Below are 16511 nucleotides of genomic sequence, written 5' to 3'. Positions count from 1 at the left end.
TCATAAAAAAGATATTCACAACGTTCTGATTTTTTAATGCAATAATTAACAAGATGTTTGCTGTTTATGTGCCCTCTTTTCAATGCCGTTATACCGTAGTTATTTGCAAAGAGAATGTTGACATTATATTCTGTTCATAAAAATAGGTATCTTTCAATTCCTCTTTGGTTGATATTATGCATGTTTAAATACTATTTGGTAAAATTCGGTTTTAAAATTTAAAGCCTTTAAATTATTTTTGTTGTGTTAATTTACATATCACACGCATACGCCAGTAAATATTCAATATTTCTTGTATTAAAATTTGAATTGTTTAATAGAGTGATTGTGAACCTGTAAGTTTTAATACTGTTTAGTCGTTTATGGAAGATTTGAATAATGAGATTACCATTTTATTCTACAGTTTTAAATAGTAAATAACCAATGCAACTATCAACATACCAAAGATACTTTTCGAGTTTTATGTGAATAATTGCCATGTAGTATACCTCTTTAGACAAGTAACTGTATCAATCATATCTTCAATAACAGGATGAATGCCTTAGGGCAAAATCACGATTCCAAGAACTTTGCATACAATTTCCCATGTTGATATGTCCTTTCTGTCCTTTAAAGGGCCCGCTAAAATCCGAGGAATTTAACTTGAACGGCTACGAGTTAACCTTGATTTACAAGGCCATGTAAATTCTCTTCATTGAAAAGGTCGAACCATAGCGGTCACGAGAGCTTTACTCTTTGGAAAGGGTTGCTCAATGTCGATCAAACAGGGAGGGTCCAGCACCCCGAGGCTTCTCTGGTGCGGGTATATTTCTGGCGAGCCATAAGAATTTGCCTATTGCAGATGGCTTAATTAAAAGGGTTGTTATGCTGAACCCACTGCCTTAGGGAGGAATCCGAAGGCCAGTGTGTGCGAGTGGGCTTTGCGGTTTGCTGTTATCTTCATTAAAAATTAAATTTTTAGATTTGTATTCAGTTAATGATAGCAATATATGTAATCGTAAATATGTTCTTAATTGTAGGTTTCGCTTCAGAAGGCTATTTTAACTTCTATTAACTATATTGCAATGTAGAAGTTTGTGCTTCTGATTTATTATTATCCCCTTTAAGTGTGAATGATGAGTCTTTCCCGCATAGATTTTCTGTACAAACTCTCGATGATGGCCGATAAAACATATACATTTCTTCTAATAAAGGCCGAAATATTTGAGTTTTGTTTTGTGATGATACCTCATAGAATTGCGATTTATTAACACATGTACGTTTCTTTGAAAGTAAATCGTAAGGTAAAGGGTAAATCATTAAGTCATGTTGCTGCTAAGGGATGAAATGAACGGCTGAAGATTGCAATAAACAAAAGTAATCTTTTAGAATAAATACGGTGATTATGATCGATGATGACTGACAGACAAGTCAGCTGCTGAGCAGTTTTTATCGACAGCGGCTGGCGCTGGCAGATAATATTTGTTGCAGATTATACTATGGCGGTAGTTTACAATTTTTTAACGATTCGCTCTGGCAACAGAACATATTTGTCTAACTACATAAAGTCTGGTTTGGGTTTTCGATTATAACAAAGCACTCAAGGGTTATCAGCCGAAGGGGATGGATGCCTTCGTGGAGGATCTTTCTAAGGGAAACTGGCTCGTGTACACATTACACATGCGAAAAACCACGGAAAGCCAATTCGTTCGTGGCTACCTACATAAAGCTTCACATTTCCTAATGTATGTGAAGAAAAGGATACCAGTTATGACTAAACTGTATCATTAACTGGTATCCTTGTGATATTAAATGAATGAATTCTTTAAAAATAATCTAAATTAATTCCTTAATGATAAATATTTACGTCTATAGGTATCACATGATGAAAGCAACAAAACAAAACAAAACAAAACAAAAAAAAAAAAAAAAAAACAACTCAAAATGTTTCGAATTTTATAAACCAAGTTTTGTCAAAAAATTCTAATCAAAGTTTATTACAACGATAAAATTTTACTTGTATATACACACAATCTGTAAACTAAATAAAAATTGCTTAGCTTTTAAATTCTATGAATGAAAACTCGTCCTTGCTAATATGAAACAGTAGACGTCATACAAAATTTTTTTTCTTCTCTTTTGAAGCTTTAGTAATATTCACTATTGTCACTTGTTAATTTTAAATAAAACTGAAAAAGGAAAAACCATGTAATTGATTTCGTTGTGAAATAAAACAACCAACCGAGTTTTCTCAAATAAGTACTCAGTTAAAGGGACTCTCTTTTGCTGATAGAACCAGCATGCGTTCTGGCATCGCAAATAACTTAATCGAATATAATTTGCACACACATAATTTAATTAAAATGCTTAATGCCCTTGATTGTTTTACATGGAAATTTAAGCGTCAGATATGTAATTAATTAACTTCAGATAATTTCTATTACATCGTTCAAAATTCACAAAATCCGAAAAGTAAATTTTAATCAGCTATGATACAAATTCCGATTATAAATTCATATAGCTATGCTCAGATTGTCATAAACTCATTTTTTTTTTTGTTTTCAAAGTGCGCTAGAAAATTAAGACAGTAGCGGCAAAGTAAAAAACATGCTTTACTTCATGTAGGAGCGTAGAGGTTAGAATGCAGATTCGTGCAGACGTGATTCAGGCCCCTACGTCAAAGCTTAACTGTTTACAGCTCTAATGGTTAAGCATCGAAAAAATATAGACGATTTTTAATTTGAATAAAATAATTAATTTTATTCCACTGCTTTAACATGATAAGATACAACTTAATTTATGCGGTCTCACATGAAAGAAAAGATCTATAAAAATAACATCTAGAGAAGGAGGTTTCTAACAAGCGTGCTCCCATCGCTTGAATTCTAGGAGTTGTCTAGAGGGGATCCTAGAATATCTTCCTTTAAAATACCTAGATCTAGTATCTTAAAGAAAGAGAACTGCAATTGCCTGAGAAAGGTTAGCACAAGCCCACGACATTCATCGCAGAAATTAGTTAAATGCGCCTGCAGTTGGAAAGAGCCTTGAGCTCGATTGAGATAGGTGACACCCCGACTTTAGTTCCAACCTCAACTGACAGATGAAGACGGGAGGGACGGGTCTGAGGATCTCCCACCCCTTTTCCCCTACCATCAACCTATCAAGAGGACTTTCGGCTTTCGGCTTGCCGCGTATTTAGAGCGCTCACCTCACTGCATGCCTCACAGACGCTATACATTTACAAACATCAATGCTTTTTCCGTGATTCGAATCCTTTGATATGATAGCCAAAGTCACTAATCACTATCCCGGTTAGGCGGCAAACTGAAAACTTTGGAAGCATGGATTATAAACCAATGTTCTTTCAATTTGGATAATATATCGGGTGATGAAAAACTGAGCAAAAATCGTACTTTTGAAATCTAGTTTGAAGGCTATACTTTAGAACGATATTGGTTTCGGTATTGAATAAGTCTCCAAAACTTGGTGAAAAAGCACTATCATCGTTCCATTTGAGACGACCTACTTACGCGAGTCTGGATTTAGTGTCATTTTGCCAATCAAAATAAAATTAAAAATTGCTTGGATGCACAAGCAAATATGGATATTGCTGTTAGCTACAAAGTGCCACGATTTGAGAAACAGGTAAACATTTATCGAATAAACAGAAATAAAAAAGTGATCAATTTGTTTTTAAAGATTTATGCAAATGTTAATTTTTATAATATTTTCCCATTTTTATGTTTTCATTTTAATTTATTATAAGAATCTCAATACACATGTTTTTTTGAGGGAGGGATTCCTTTAGAGGGTGCGAGAAAACATTGAAATATTTTAGGAGCGTGGAGATGAAAAAGTTTGGGAACCCGTGACCTAGAGGATGGACATTAAATTGCGAACACTATTATTCAAATTATTTATTTCAAAGAAAAACTTCAGTTTCGACTGAAATGTCTCTCATACTACCCTTGAGCTTAAAAGAGGTCATGCTGCCTACAAATGCTTGTCTCCTCCAGTGAGCGTGAGCAGTGCCGCGCCTTTAGAGTGCACCCATCCGGTCAATGTTCTGTAACTGGGACTATGAGACAGAGTTGGCGGCAGAGAAGACTATTCTGGCGCAGAAAATGTAGCCAGGTGTCCCACAAAGAATACAATTCGATTCCTGTGACTGCTTGCATGGATGCTTTGTTTCAGAAGTATTTGAAGGATTGCTGTCAACAAGTTTCGTCACGTATGTTACTGTTCCTATGATTGTTTGTCAGAACAAAGAAAGTGCTTGTTGCTGTTTTTGTTTTGAATATCTTTGGGGTGGTTTTTGTTTCGCTTCGGCAAGCAAGCATTTTTTAAAAATACAATTGTACGTAAACGTAGGTAGGTATACTATTCCCCATGAAAAGTTGTGGTACGCAAAGGAACGTTTTGAAACAATGTATTGTTTCATTATTTAGTGTCCCAAGAATGTTATTTTAGGGTTATACAATGATTCCTATTTATTTTCAAGAGTATTATTAATGAGTACTTTACTATCGAAGGGAAGATTAAGCCACCTTAAATGTTTGCATCACTTTTAATATAACTTCAATTTAAAATGCAATATTATAAAGTAGAATCAGCAAAGAGAAATTTAAAAACTTGTATGAACGCATCATACCAATCAGAATTAGGTGTTGTCTCAAAATGCTGTCAACAGCTGTCAGCACCGCCCATTAAAGTTCCCGTTATGTCTATATCATGGCATTCAATATTGCATTAATTGTTTATATATTCTAAAGTTGGATAAAAGTAACAACTAATAATTGTGTAAATACTTCGGATAACAAAATAATTAACATTTAAAATATGCAAAATAAAAAAAAATTCAGTCTTTCACTTACAAATGTATGTTATTTAAAATGATGAGTAATATTCTTTCGACTTTTGTTTTCACGATGTGTTTGTTTAGCCTCATGCAAGAATGTTATCTCCCAGTTCCAGATTTCATGGTAACTATTCTTGTTTCCTCTACTAATGAATTCCTTTACTTTCATTAAGGAAAAAATATTTAAGTTTTACGTAGCAATTCAGTTATGAATAGAGCTGATTTTTAAAATACAATGTTTCGACTCCTCTTAAATTTCTTGATTTAAAGACCACAAAACTAAAATAACTGAATAAAAACTTAAAAAGTGATGATTTGGTAATCATTTGATAATAGTTTAGAAATTAAACTTATAAATGTGCTATTCAAATGAATCCATACGCGTAAGATTACGCTGCGAATAAGATGTGGATTCTCCCACATGGAACATGTCAAATGAATTACGGAGGATTTTTCTTTCTTTACAATAGTTATATTTTCCTTTTAGATAATAAACAGAAAAGAAATTATTTTAAAAATATTGTCTAAATCTAATTGTAAATGAATTCGGCAATCGGCAAATCGCACGACAGAAAAAACAACAAATCAGCGTTAATACTGGTAATCTGCAGATGTGAAAAGAATCATAGTCTGAGCTCAGTGGGATGCTTGAAAAACTTCATTCAAATTACGGAACACATTTATACATTCTTAATATTTCTGCTCAGCAGTCGGTAAATCCTCAGAGGCGATAAAGGTATTAAATGATGGCATCAGGAATGGAATGGAATGGAATGGAATATTCAGTTATGGCAAAGCACACGAGGGCTATCTGCCTAAAGGGAGGGATGCCTTTCGTGGAGGACTTTCTAAGGGAAACTGGCTCGTATACACGTTACACATGGGAAAAACCACGAAAACGCCCATGCAGCCAGCCCGTTCGCGGGATTCGAACCTCAGACCGAACTACCAGTGTTCAGCGTCTTTACCGCTCGGCCGCTGGTGGGCAATGATGGCATCAGAAGATGAAGATATCTTTTAAAAGTATCACGACCATTTGAATTCTACGGAATAGCTTGTCAGTGTACTCAACAAAAAAGTCATTTTAAATGACACAGATCTTCACGAAACAAAACGTACTGGCTATACACCTCATCGTGCTGTTCAGATAAGCTTGCAGTCAATCATTAAACATACTGAATAACACTTGATCGTACGGGTGCAGCCTAAAGTAAAAAATGGCCTATTAATGGTCTGAAAAAATAATTCTGGAGGACTTCAGAACGCCAGAACTCTTCTTCAAGACAGCATATATACTTAATAACGTTTTATTTTCACTCATTCTGCCATGTAAACGGTGTTTACATTCATAGTTAAGAAGAGGTTTACTTTAATAGTGGGCCCTAATTTCCTTTTTTTCAGAAGTTTTCTGATTAAAATGCCAACAACAGTTAATCTTTTGGGTTGTAAAGTGGCTCTAAATTTAACTTTTGCAAGCGCATTCAAGAAGATACTATTAGTTGATATTAATTCGAAAACCCTTTTGACTTCCAAAGCGCAGAATAAGCCACCCGAGCCATGTTTTTTGATTTCAGACAAGCGCTAAATAAAATCATTGTTGAATATTACCAAATGGAGTAACAAGGCAAGCTCCTGGTATATGTAATGACAACTCAATTATCCGAAGCCAGCTGATGTATATTTTCGTTATTCTCAGACTAATGAAAAAAAAAAAGAGCCAAATTTCGGGGAAAAATCCCCTGAAAATATCTCTGATCAAACACACCTTACCTAATTTATAAAACAGTGGCAGCTATTATTTTCCTTAAAAAGGCAATAGAATCGTTAAATCCACCCTATAATCACCTGCACAAACAATGGATGTATATGCATCCATTAATAGAGGACCGTTTAGCCTGAAGGTATACCTAATCGTTTAAATGATATAGCGCTTAGTAAAAAATATCAATTTTCAATGCAAGGTTAACCATGGCTGTCGTATGAGCAGGTATCGCTTGAGTAAGCATTACAAGGGTGTATGTTTCGTTTTGCTGTTGATTTCTTTTTGATTCATTCTTTTCACATTTAATGCCAATATCTCCGTTAACTGTAGCGTATCACATCCTACTGTTACGGTTATAGCGATGCAGTTCAGTTGATTTAATATTGAAACCTAGATTTAGCTTCGCGTGTATTTGCACTGGTAACGACTAAGAAACTTGTTGGCAGCCCTTAGAAATGAAATTCATAAGATCTTTTATCCATTGGAGCATATTCACCGCACAGTAAAAGTGTGTCATAAAAAAAATGCCCAATGAGGCGTTTAAAGGATGCTAGCAGTTTCAGTGGTTTTCTTTCTTCCCGAAATAAATGCAATTAATACACAAACGAATAGCTATCTCGGCTGATGTGAAAGTAACGATCTAAAAATAGATTAAGATTAATCTTATACCCATTTATGCAGATAAGTTTAACAAAGAGGTCGTTGCCACTTATTTCCTGAGGTTCATACAGATGTTTGTTCAGTTCTTAGAATGGTGAAACAAATAATTGCATTAAAATTCGAAGATGCATGATTTTTTTAAAATTAAATGAGGAGGCAGAACCAATCGAAATATACCACATTTTATCGTGTAATAAGCGACACCTTTTTTTCACAAAAATACAGATGGTAATTAGAGGTGTGGCTTTTACACGCCTATGATTCGAAATTACACTCTACACACACACACACACACACACACAACAAAAAAAAAAAAAAAAAAAAAAAAAAAAAAAAAAAAAAAAAGAGGGGGGGGAGGGGGAACAGTTTTACATCTCCCTTTCTGCTACGTTGATTGACGAAATATAATTTATATTTTTCAAGTCTCGAAAGCGCGAGACGCTATATATTAGATTTATACAGAGCGTTTTTCTAATATAGGTATTTTGACACAAAATTGGACTTTTTCTGAAACGACTTACCGACGTTTTTCCATATTTCAATACTATGACTCAAATTATGGCTAAATATTAAATTTCGTAAAATTTGGTGACAGACTTGCCAATAAATTCCAAAATTTATCTTGGCACACTTTTTTTCAGTTTGCACAAAGAACTTGCGAAACTTAATTAAAATAAGGATTTAATAACTTAATTAAATTAAGGATTTTGCCAAGTTTGTCCTTGGCGAAATCCTTAATTTATGGTAACCTATTTTTATTTCCCTTTTATTGAGTACGACGGGAAAAAGGTGCATCGTTCCTTCTTTTAAATAATTTTCTTTATATTATATATTTCAATTATAGCTGTTATTTTTAGATCCGTTAAACACATTTGGTTTTATTATTGCTTAAAACAAAGATGCCAAATTTCAAAACGCGCTAATAAGCAAATTCACGCATAGCTTAAGAAATTTTGAATTAAAATACTTTAAAATTTTGCAGGTATGCTTAGAAGTACATCTTCTTTAAGATAGTGGCAAAACGTTTAGAAATTTTTTGAAAACATTTATTCAAAAATGTTTTAAAATTTATTATAAATTCAAATTATAAAAATAAATCGAAAATATCTGCGAATTTTATTTGGATTGAACTTAAATTTCGAACTGTGAAAAGAATCAAGTCAGTTTAAGGGGAAAAAAAAAAGAGATATTAATAAATATATACAAAATTCAATTAACATTAAGAAGCTAAAATTTTGAGAGCTAATTTTTTAAACACTATTGATGAGATTTTTTTAAATTTGGCATTTTGACGTAATTTGAGTCACGGAATCAAAATATGAAAAAAAATCGGTATGTTGTTTCAGAAAAATTTCTCTTTTTTGTGTCAAAATATCTATGTTAGAACAATGCTATACATAAATCTAATATATATCCTTAGTTGCGCTTTCAATACCAGTAGCAGCGATAATAATACTGATAGTGCAGGCAACTATTCTAATCGTACCGACAGTAACGATGAAATCCTGAAGCGTGCGTTTTTTAAAGATGTTTAAAGCTTTTTAAATTGCACGTTTTTTAAAGCTACAGAATAACAAATTTAAAAGTTTCATTGACACACGTCCAAATTATCTATTTGGAGTAATTATTTTTATTTCGACAAAATGAGAAGCGTTAGAAATACCAGTATTTTTTAAATGCATTACTGCTGATTTTAACGATAAAACAATTACTAGATCTCACTTGTATAGTTTATTTTTTATGACACAGTTATCTGCTTCGAAAAATTCTTTTCTGTGATTATTGTCTTTAAGTGTAGTCTTATGTGTAGTGGCATGAACCTAGATCATTTATTCTGATCTGAAGTCAACCTTGAAACTACAGATCTTCGAAAGTGAAAAACTATCCTCATTCACATGCGTATACATAATTTAGAATTTTATCTTCCATTAGCTGACGATTGTGAAAATAAATAATACATGTTATTGCAAAATAAATAAATAAAAACACAAATCATTGCTTAAAAACTATCGTCTGCTGTATCCCCAGAAGCAATGAAAGAAGGAAACTTAATATAGGTCAAGAAGCTCGTGGAAAGGAAAAACAAAAAAGAATTTAGGATATAAAACTAGATTTTGACTAAAGTAGAGCTTTTACCGAAAGCTGGGGAAAACAAAAAGGTGACATATATATTTAAAAAAATTGCTCATTAAATATTTTTGTTTTGCTTGTATTTTCCCCTTCAACTACAATTATATTCTGCAGTCTCTAAGCATGCCTCAGTGCAGATTGCCTTCATATTACAAGGTCAGAAGTATGCCTGCCGTCGAAATTTTTACGAACTTTTACTACACCACAAATGGTTAACATGAAACTGGAAGTCACGGAACAGGTCTGGTGACCTAAATAGCTGTACTGTCACTCTCCTTTGCCGTTTTTCACGTCTTTAAAAACAGTTTTTTTTTTTTTTTTTTTTTTTAATATTTAGTATGCTTGTTTCGATTAAGAGAAATACTACAGCTCTTGAAAGTGGTAACATAAAAATAATAGCTAATCACAATCTAAGGATGATAAATTATTCATGACAGTGGACAACATCCTTAGTTGCTTTTGAAGGATTAGTCGGTACTGATTTGAATTTTGCACGCATAATGCATTTTCAAGGGTTCTTCCCGCACAAGATGTTCATAGAATATGACTAAAGACTTAATTTTATACTGATTCTAGACTTATATGTTCTATGATAATTATTTATATAAGACATGTAATTATTTAAATATTGATCGTAAACATATATTTCGAAATAAAGTCCCTGAAACATTATTTCTAGAATTATTTCCAGATACAGTTCTAAAGATAAAAATTCCTTAAATATGTTGTTGTTGTGACTAATCTCGCTTGTTAGATATCGGAGGAAGCCCACGAAATTCATCGTGGTAAGGAGGCAAGATTGAGCCTGTCGTTGGTAAGAGCCTTGCATACCATACAAGTGACAGCACCACTTTACTCATTTCCGCCCTAAATTTTTAAGGAGAGCACCCGTTCCATCCTTCGGTACCATCAACCTCTCGAGAGACATATGATTTTTGCCTATTTAGAGTGACCTCATGCCGCACGGATACTATACACTTACTAACATCCATGCCTTCTTCGGGTCCTTCGGTACGGCAATCAGCGTCGCTAACAACTATCCCATCTCGGCTGGGCGGTAATTCTTAAACATTGAGTTTAGATATATATTTCCAAAATACGGTTCCTAAATATTAATTCTGGCCATATACTTTCAAATATGACTTAAATATTGATCCTAGACATATACTGCCAGATATAATTCCTTAAATATAGATCCTAGATATATGTGGTGAAATATTAAATATTAATCCTTTTTTCCAAATATTTCTCTAAATATTGATCCTAGATGTATATTTTCAAACCCAGTTTCTTAAATGTCGATCATAGACATATATGTACTTCTAAATACAATTACTTAAATACTAATTTTTAGGTATATATTTTTAGACGCAATTCTCTAAATATTGATGCCAGACATATAATTCCAAATACAATTGCCTAATTATAAATTCTGAGCATATACTTCGAAATATATCACTTATCCTAAATCCAAACTCCCTAAATGATAATTATGCATTATACTTAAATTTTCTTATGATAAAATGCCAAAATTTCATGCAAAATGGCTCGGTACAGTTGTCTGGACGATTCTCTTCTTTAAACTTCTAAATGTTTAAGAATTGATTCTTAATTTTTTGTACGGTTCAAGCAAAGTAAATATTGCATTTAATAAAATATTTTAAGTGAAAAACTTCCGGAGACATGCTTAATAAACATTTTCGTCGAAATTAAATTAGAAAGTTACAAAATTTAGTCAAGAATATTATTTTATTCTGATACATTAATTTCAAAAATGAAATTTCAAAACTTCTACTTGTTTTAGCTGATTCCTAAATTCGCTGTCAAAAATCTTGAATTTAAAATAAAGAATAGGTATTATTAAGTGACTTAATTCTTTTAATTTGGTCTCAGATTTCTTTGCAATGAAACAACATAAAAAATAATATCATATCTAAAAAGACAAATATTTTACCAGAAAGTCTCAGCATATTGCCTATTGTGCTAGTGAAAATACATACTGGATCTTAAGCGTCGCAAAATAGTTGGGGGGGAGGGTAACTTTTGAAATGTCTTTCGTTTAATAAAATACATAATAATTTAGGTTTTGGTTTCTAAAAATTCTTTTCTAATATCATGTTATTCTGCTGTAAATTTTGAAATCGCTTGCTTTTCAACGATATGAATTATTTCGTTTTTTATTTTACAGATGGCAGCACCATTTACCAGAAACATTTATTTGAATGACGAAGCTTTCAGCAAAGACCGAAAAAAAGATTTTTACCAAAAAGTAATATAAAATAGTTTTTTTTTACAAAAAGGTAATATGTTACACACATTACAATTTCGAATTTGAAAAACTCGCTATTTTTAATTCCAAGCAAGAAATGTTTGGGAATGAATTAAAATGACGACATTCGGGAAGTGAATTATTAGACTGAGGTTCGTTTAGGTTACTTGTATACGGCAAAGGACACGAGAGTTCTCCGCAGAAGGGGGGGATTCCTTCCTGGAGGACTTTCAACTGGAAATTATGCTACATATGAGGTGTGGTGTGGTGGTGTATTTAATTATGGCAAAGCACACTAGGGCTATCTGCCTAAGGGGAGGGATCCCTTCGTGGAGGACTTTCTAAGGGAAACTGGCTCGTATACACGTTACACATGGGGAAAACCACGAAAACGCCCATGCAGCCAGCCCGTTCGCGGGATTCGAACCTCGGACCGAACTACCAGTGTTCAGCGACTTTACCGCTCGGCCGCTGGTGGGCCCGCTACATATGAGGAAAACTCTGAAAACCAACCACACAGGAAAGCTGTTTGCTTGTGTATTCCAGCTGGTGCCGAACATGCAGTATTGAGCGGTCTTTAATCACTCGCGTCACTGGTTGGACATTCTTGGCTGGAAGTGGAATATTTCCAAAGGAATTAGAACGTTAAATTCTATTTATTTTATATCTTAGAACACGGTTTGATTTGGTTTGGTTTCTTGACATTACGGTAAAGCACACTAGGGTTATCTGCCTAAGGGAAGGGATGACTTTCTAAGGGGAACTGGCTCGTATACACGTTACACATGGGTAAAACCACGAAAACGCCCATGCAGCCAGCCCGTTCGCGGGATTCGAACCTCGGACCAAACCGCCAGTGTTCAGCGGCTTTACCGCTCGGCCGCTAGTGGGCTTATATCTTAGAATAAAAGCAAAAGAAAATAAATACATATTTTTAAATTTTAATAACTGTTTGTTATACTGTTACTTTTATAATTTATAAGAATGTTATCAGCTAGTTCTAATTTTTGTTTGCAGAAAAATTCTGCTTAAATTATAAGTGATATTAGCAGGATTTCCACTAAATCTTTTCCACTTAAAATTACAAAATCTAAACAAACATTTAAACCTATTTTTATAAAATAGAAAAATTTCCTAAAATTCGCTTCGGCTAAAGATAGAAGATTAATTCGAAAACTAATATTTAATACATTAAGTCAGTGGTGTCAAGCTGGCGATTCAATGCGGCCCGCGAATTCTTTTCAGTTATGTAATTGGTGCAAATATGTTGCTGCAAAGATTTCAAGATTGTAGTTATTTGAAGGTTCAATTTACATTATTTTCATCGCCATTACAAAAGAGCATGAATATTCCACCAGAAGATCTATAAATGGAGTTAACTAATTTACCAATGTGATATTAACTTGTGTGATTAACTTTTATTCGCACTTTCAAAGACTAAATAGGTTACGAATTCTCGCACTAAGCACTGGGAATTGATTTATATGATAATAGCGTAATGCTATTCACATATAAATAGATTTATATGTGAATAGCGTATTTTAACAGCTGACAATTAATAAGAAACGAACTCGATTGACCCATGAACATGTATAATTTGTGATAAAGGTAATTTCCAGTAATTTCTCTCATATGTTACAACTTTTATCGAAGTCGAAATGCCATCAAGTGTTAAGCTGCAGTCAGAGAAAATAAGTTTATAATTATTTCCAAACAAGCAGACGCATTTTTATTTATGTGTAGGAAAAATTAATTAAAAAAAGAGATTGTCTCTATTTATTCTCAAAGTTTGTTACACTTGTAAAGTTTCTTTGAAAACTTATAAAGTTTTCTTAATTTATTTAGTTTTAGTTTAAATTAAAATGCTTAATGATTAACTAAACGCGTTAGAGTTACGTGAAATAAACGCCAGTCTCAGAATTTAATATTCGGCTATCGATATATTTTACTTACAAAAGTGTAACTAACAAAAATGTCATACAAATATGAAACTTCAGATTGAAAATAAACATAAATGAGATTTTTTTTTCCGTTTGCGATATTGTTAATGGAAGTTTTGTTAAATATTTAGTAAACGAAACTTAAAATCTATTTAACACACTTTTTATTTCGTTAAAAAAAATTTCTGGCTTGTCAGCTTTTTTCAGATACAGCACAGCATTCGGCCTGCTGGCTATTTCAGTTTCACACCACTGCAATAAGTCATAAAACAGGTTTAGAATATATAAAAGGTGTCTACAAAGTTTTAGGGATGAATTTCTTCAGCCACTGCCGGAGAAGCTAACAAACGATAACATGCAAAACGACGATTTTCTAACTGCTCTCAACATATTTTCTTTAAAATACTATTTCCGCAAAGAAAGATATTTAAATGGAGAAATTTTTTCTTTGATTTTATTTAGCCGATATCTGCTGGCGTAACTTCAAAGAATGACTGAACAACAAAAAACAAATTTTCTTTGCAGAAAAATAATTATCGGAGCAAATTTATAACAAAGATCTCCTTAGACGTCAGATTTTCACTCTCGGAATTTCTTCCTTTCCTTGATGTGAAGATTCATTTTAAAAGCACTTTTTTAACAGCATGTTAGAAAAAAAAATTTAACAACTAAATGAAAGAACATCCATATAGTGGGGTTCTATGAAGGAAAATTTTTGGACATACGAAGAGATGTCAAGATCCGATGTTTATGAATTAGCTGCTAGAGTTTTGAAGATACATAAAAATTTCTTTTCTTTTGAAAATGATTTTGTAATAGTTCAAAGTAAAAAGAAAGTTACGTCGTATGTTTTCATATAAATATATCAATCAACATATAGAATATGAATAGTCTATAAAGTGTTAAAATTAATCAATTATTATTCCATTTATTTAAAAAATAAATATGAGTCTTAAAATGCATTAAACAACGTATTAATTATTAACATTAGATACATTTAGTATTAAAATATTTTAATCATTACTGATTGCTTCATCTTTTAAAATAGATTAGTTAGGTATTCTGCATTTATATTTATTAAGGAGTTTGTTTTAATTACGACCCCGAAATATTTTTATAATATCGTAAGTAAAATTTTTCTTCTGTAAATTGTCAGGAATTTCCACTTACCAAAGGCAGCCATAGCAAACAGCATTAGTAAAGCGTTCATTTTCTTATAAAATAAGCGATAAATTTCCCCCGATATGAAGAGAAGCGAGTGCTCCAAGCGAAGAGATCACGAACGTCTGTCTACCTCCGACAACGTTCGATAGGAAAAAGGTGGATGGTAACTTGGAGCAGACAGTTTTTGTAGCGGCTCTGCTTCAACCGTTCACTGCGACCGTGACCTAGCCTCGCACCAGCGCGCCGAAAACGCGTGCGAGAAATGTAGTTTGGCGCTTTTGGCAGGATTGCCAGCCTCTTTTCAAACTTTGAATTATTAAGATTTTTCTATTGCACGGGTTCATGAGAATGAATATTCGTATTTATTCATGAATATATTTTATAGTTTTTATTCCATAGAAGAAATACCGAATTTTGAGACTTATCATATCATTTCATCTCAACAAGGAAAAAGTAATTTCTCTCGATTTAAATTTCTTCCTTTTTATAATGGGATACCTGTTTTTGATTCTAAACGCATGAATAGAAATTAAAGGAAGTAAGAAAAAGTCTACAGAAAAAGTATTTTTCAAAGTTATGCATTAAAGAATATTATTTTTGTCTACGTTAATGCGACAGTAATTTCTGATACTTTATATCGCTATGCTACTGTGAAATGGAAAAAAAAAAAAAAAAAAAAAAAAAATTGGATTTCCTTTTAGCTTTCCCTAATTCATTGCTTATTTTATATATTCTCACAATTCATGAGTTCTGAAAGATTCTCGATTCCATGAAATCTTAATATTTTGTTTCATGAATTCACAGGATTCTACTCTTTGCATTAATATTACGTTTCATGAGATCTGAACTTTTTGTAAATTTTCAATATTTTGTTTTACAAATTCACAATATTGTGATTTACAATCGGCACTCTATAATTCCCAATGTTCAGTTTTGATAATTTTTTAACATTTTATTAACTCTTACATATGATGTTCCATGGATTACCTACGCTCATTAAAATTCTCAGTATTTTCTTTCATGAACTCTCTGTACGCTTTTTCATCAATTTTTACATTTCACGAACTTTCAAAATTCCCTTAATACTCAACATTCTGTTATGTGAATTCTTATGTTCTACGAAATCTCAGTATTGTAGTTTAGGGAATCTTAAAATGCCGCCATTTGCCTCTTTGGTTCATTTTATATCATATATCCTTAGCCATTGAGTTCTATGATTTCTTAGTATATGTGTAGACTTTATTATTTCACCATATCTTAATATCCCGTATATTTTTTCAATTTTATTTTATGCATTCTGACCATTTTACAGATTCAAAATATTCATGAATTTTATTAAAAATTTTCAATATTTCATGAATTCAAAAATTTTATCTTACGAATTTTGTATGTTTTGTTTTATGATTTCTCACATTTGACGAAATTATTGACATTCTACTTGAAGAATTCTCAGTGATCGAGAGGGAAAAATTCCCTAATGGATACAGTTTCAATGCCTGCGAGGTTAGATTCACGGATATTTGTTTGTTTTATCTCGTGTGTAATGTTAACACGCCTTTCTCTTAGAATGTTTTCAACGAAAGCATTTCTCCTTTCAGGTAGATAACCCTTGTGTGCTCAGGGGTAATTAATTAAACAAACAAAGAAACAAATTAGTATTATAATTTTCTTTAAATCATAACTACTGTGTTTCATTGATTCTAATTTTTCCACGAATTCTGAATATTGTGTGCCATAAACTCTCAGTTC

The 16511-nt window shown here is 32.5% G+C and overlaps 1 protein-coding gene across 1 annotated transcript in view; it reads right to left on the bottom strand.

Moving 5' to 3' along the window:
- Gasp (Chitin binding Peritrophin-A domain-containing protein Gasp) overlaps window positions 1-14929 on the bottom strand; it is a 38210-nt gene extending 23281 nt beyond the window's left edge. Inside the window, exon 1 of the mRNA XM_085821595.1 lies at window positions 14769-14929. Within this exon, the coding sequence (XP_085677721.1) occupies window positions 14769-14808 (40 nt within the window). The 5' untranslated portion in view covers window positions 14809-14929. The remainder of the gene's footprint in view (window positions 1-14768) is intronic.
- Between the last annotated feature and the right edge of the window lie 1582 nt (window positions 14930-16511).

The sequence above is a fragment of the Stegodyphus dumicola genome, chromosome 8 (assembly GCF_044657685.1).
Source record: "Stegodyphus dumicola isolate Sdum_Otavi_A_Nest chromosome 8, ASM4465768v1".
NCBI lineage: Eukaryota > Metazoa > Arthropoda > Arachnida > Araneae > Eresidae > Stegodyphus > Stegodyphus dumicola.
Note: the sequence above shows the minus strand (reverse complement) of the source record. Positions and strands in the feature narration are given on the sequence as shown.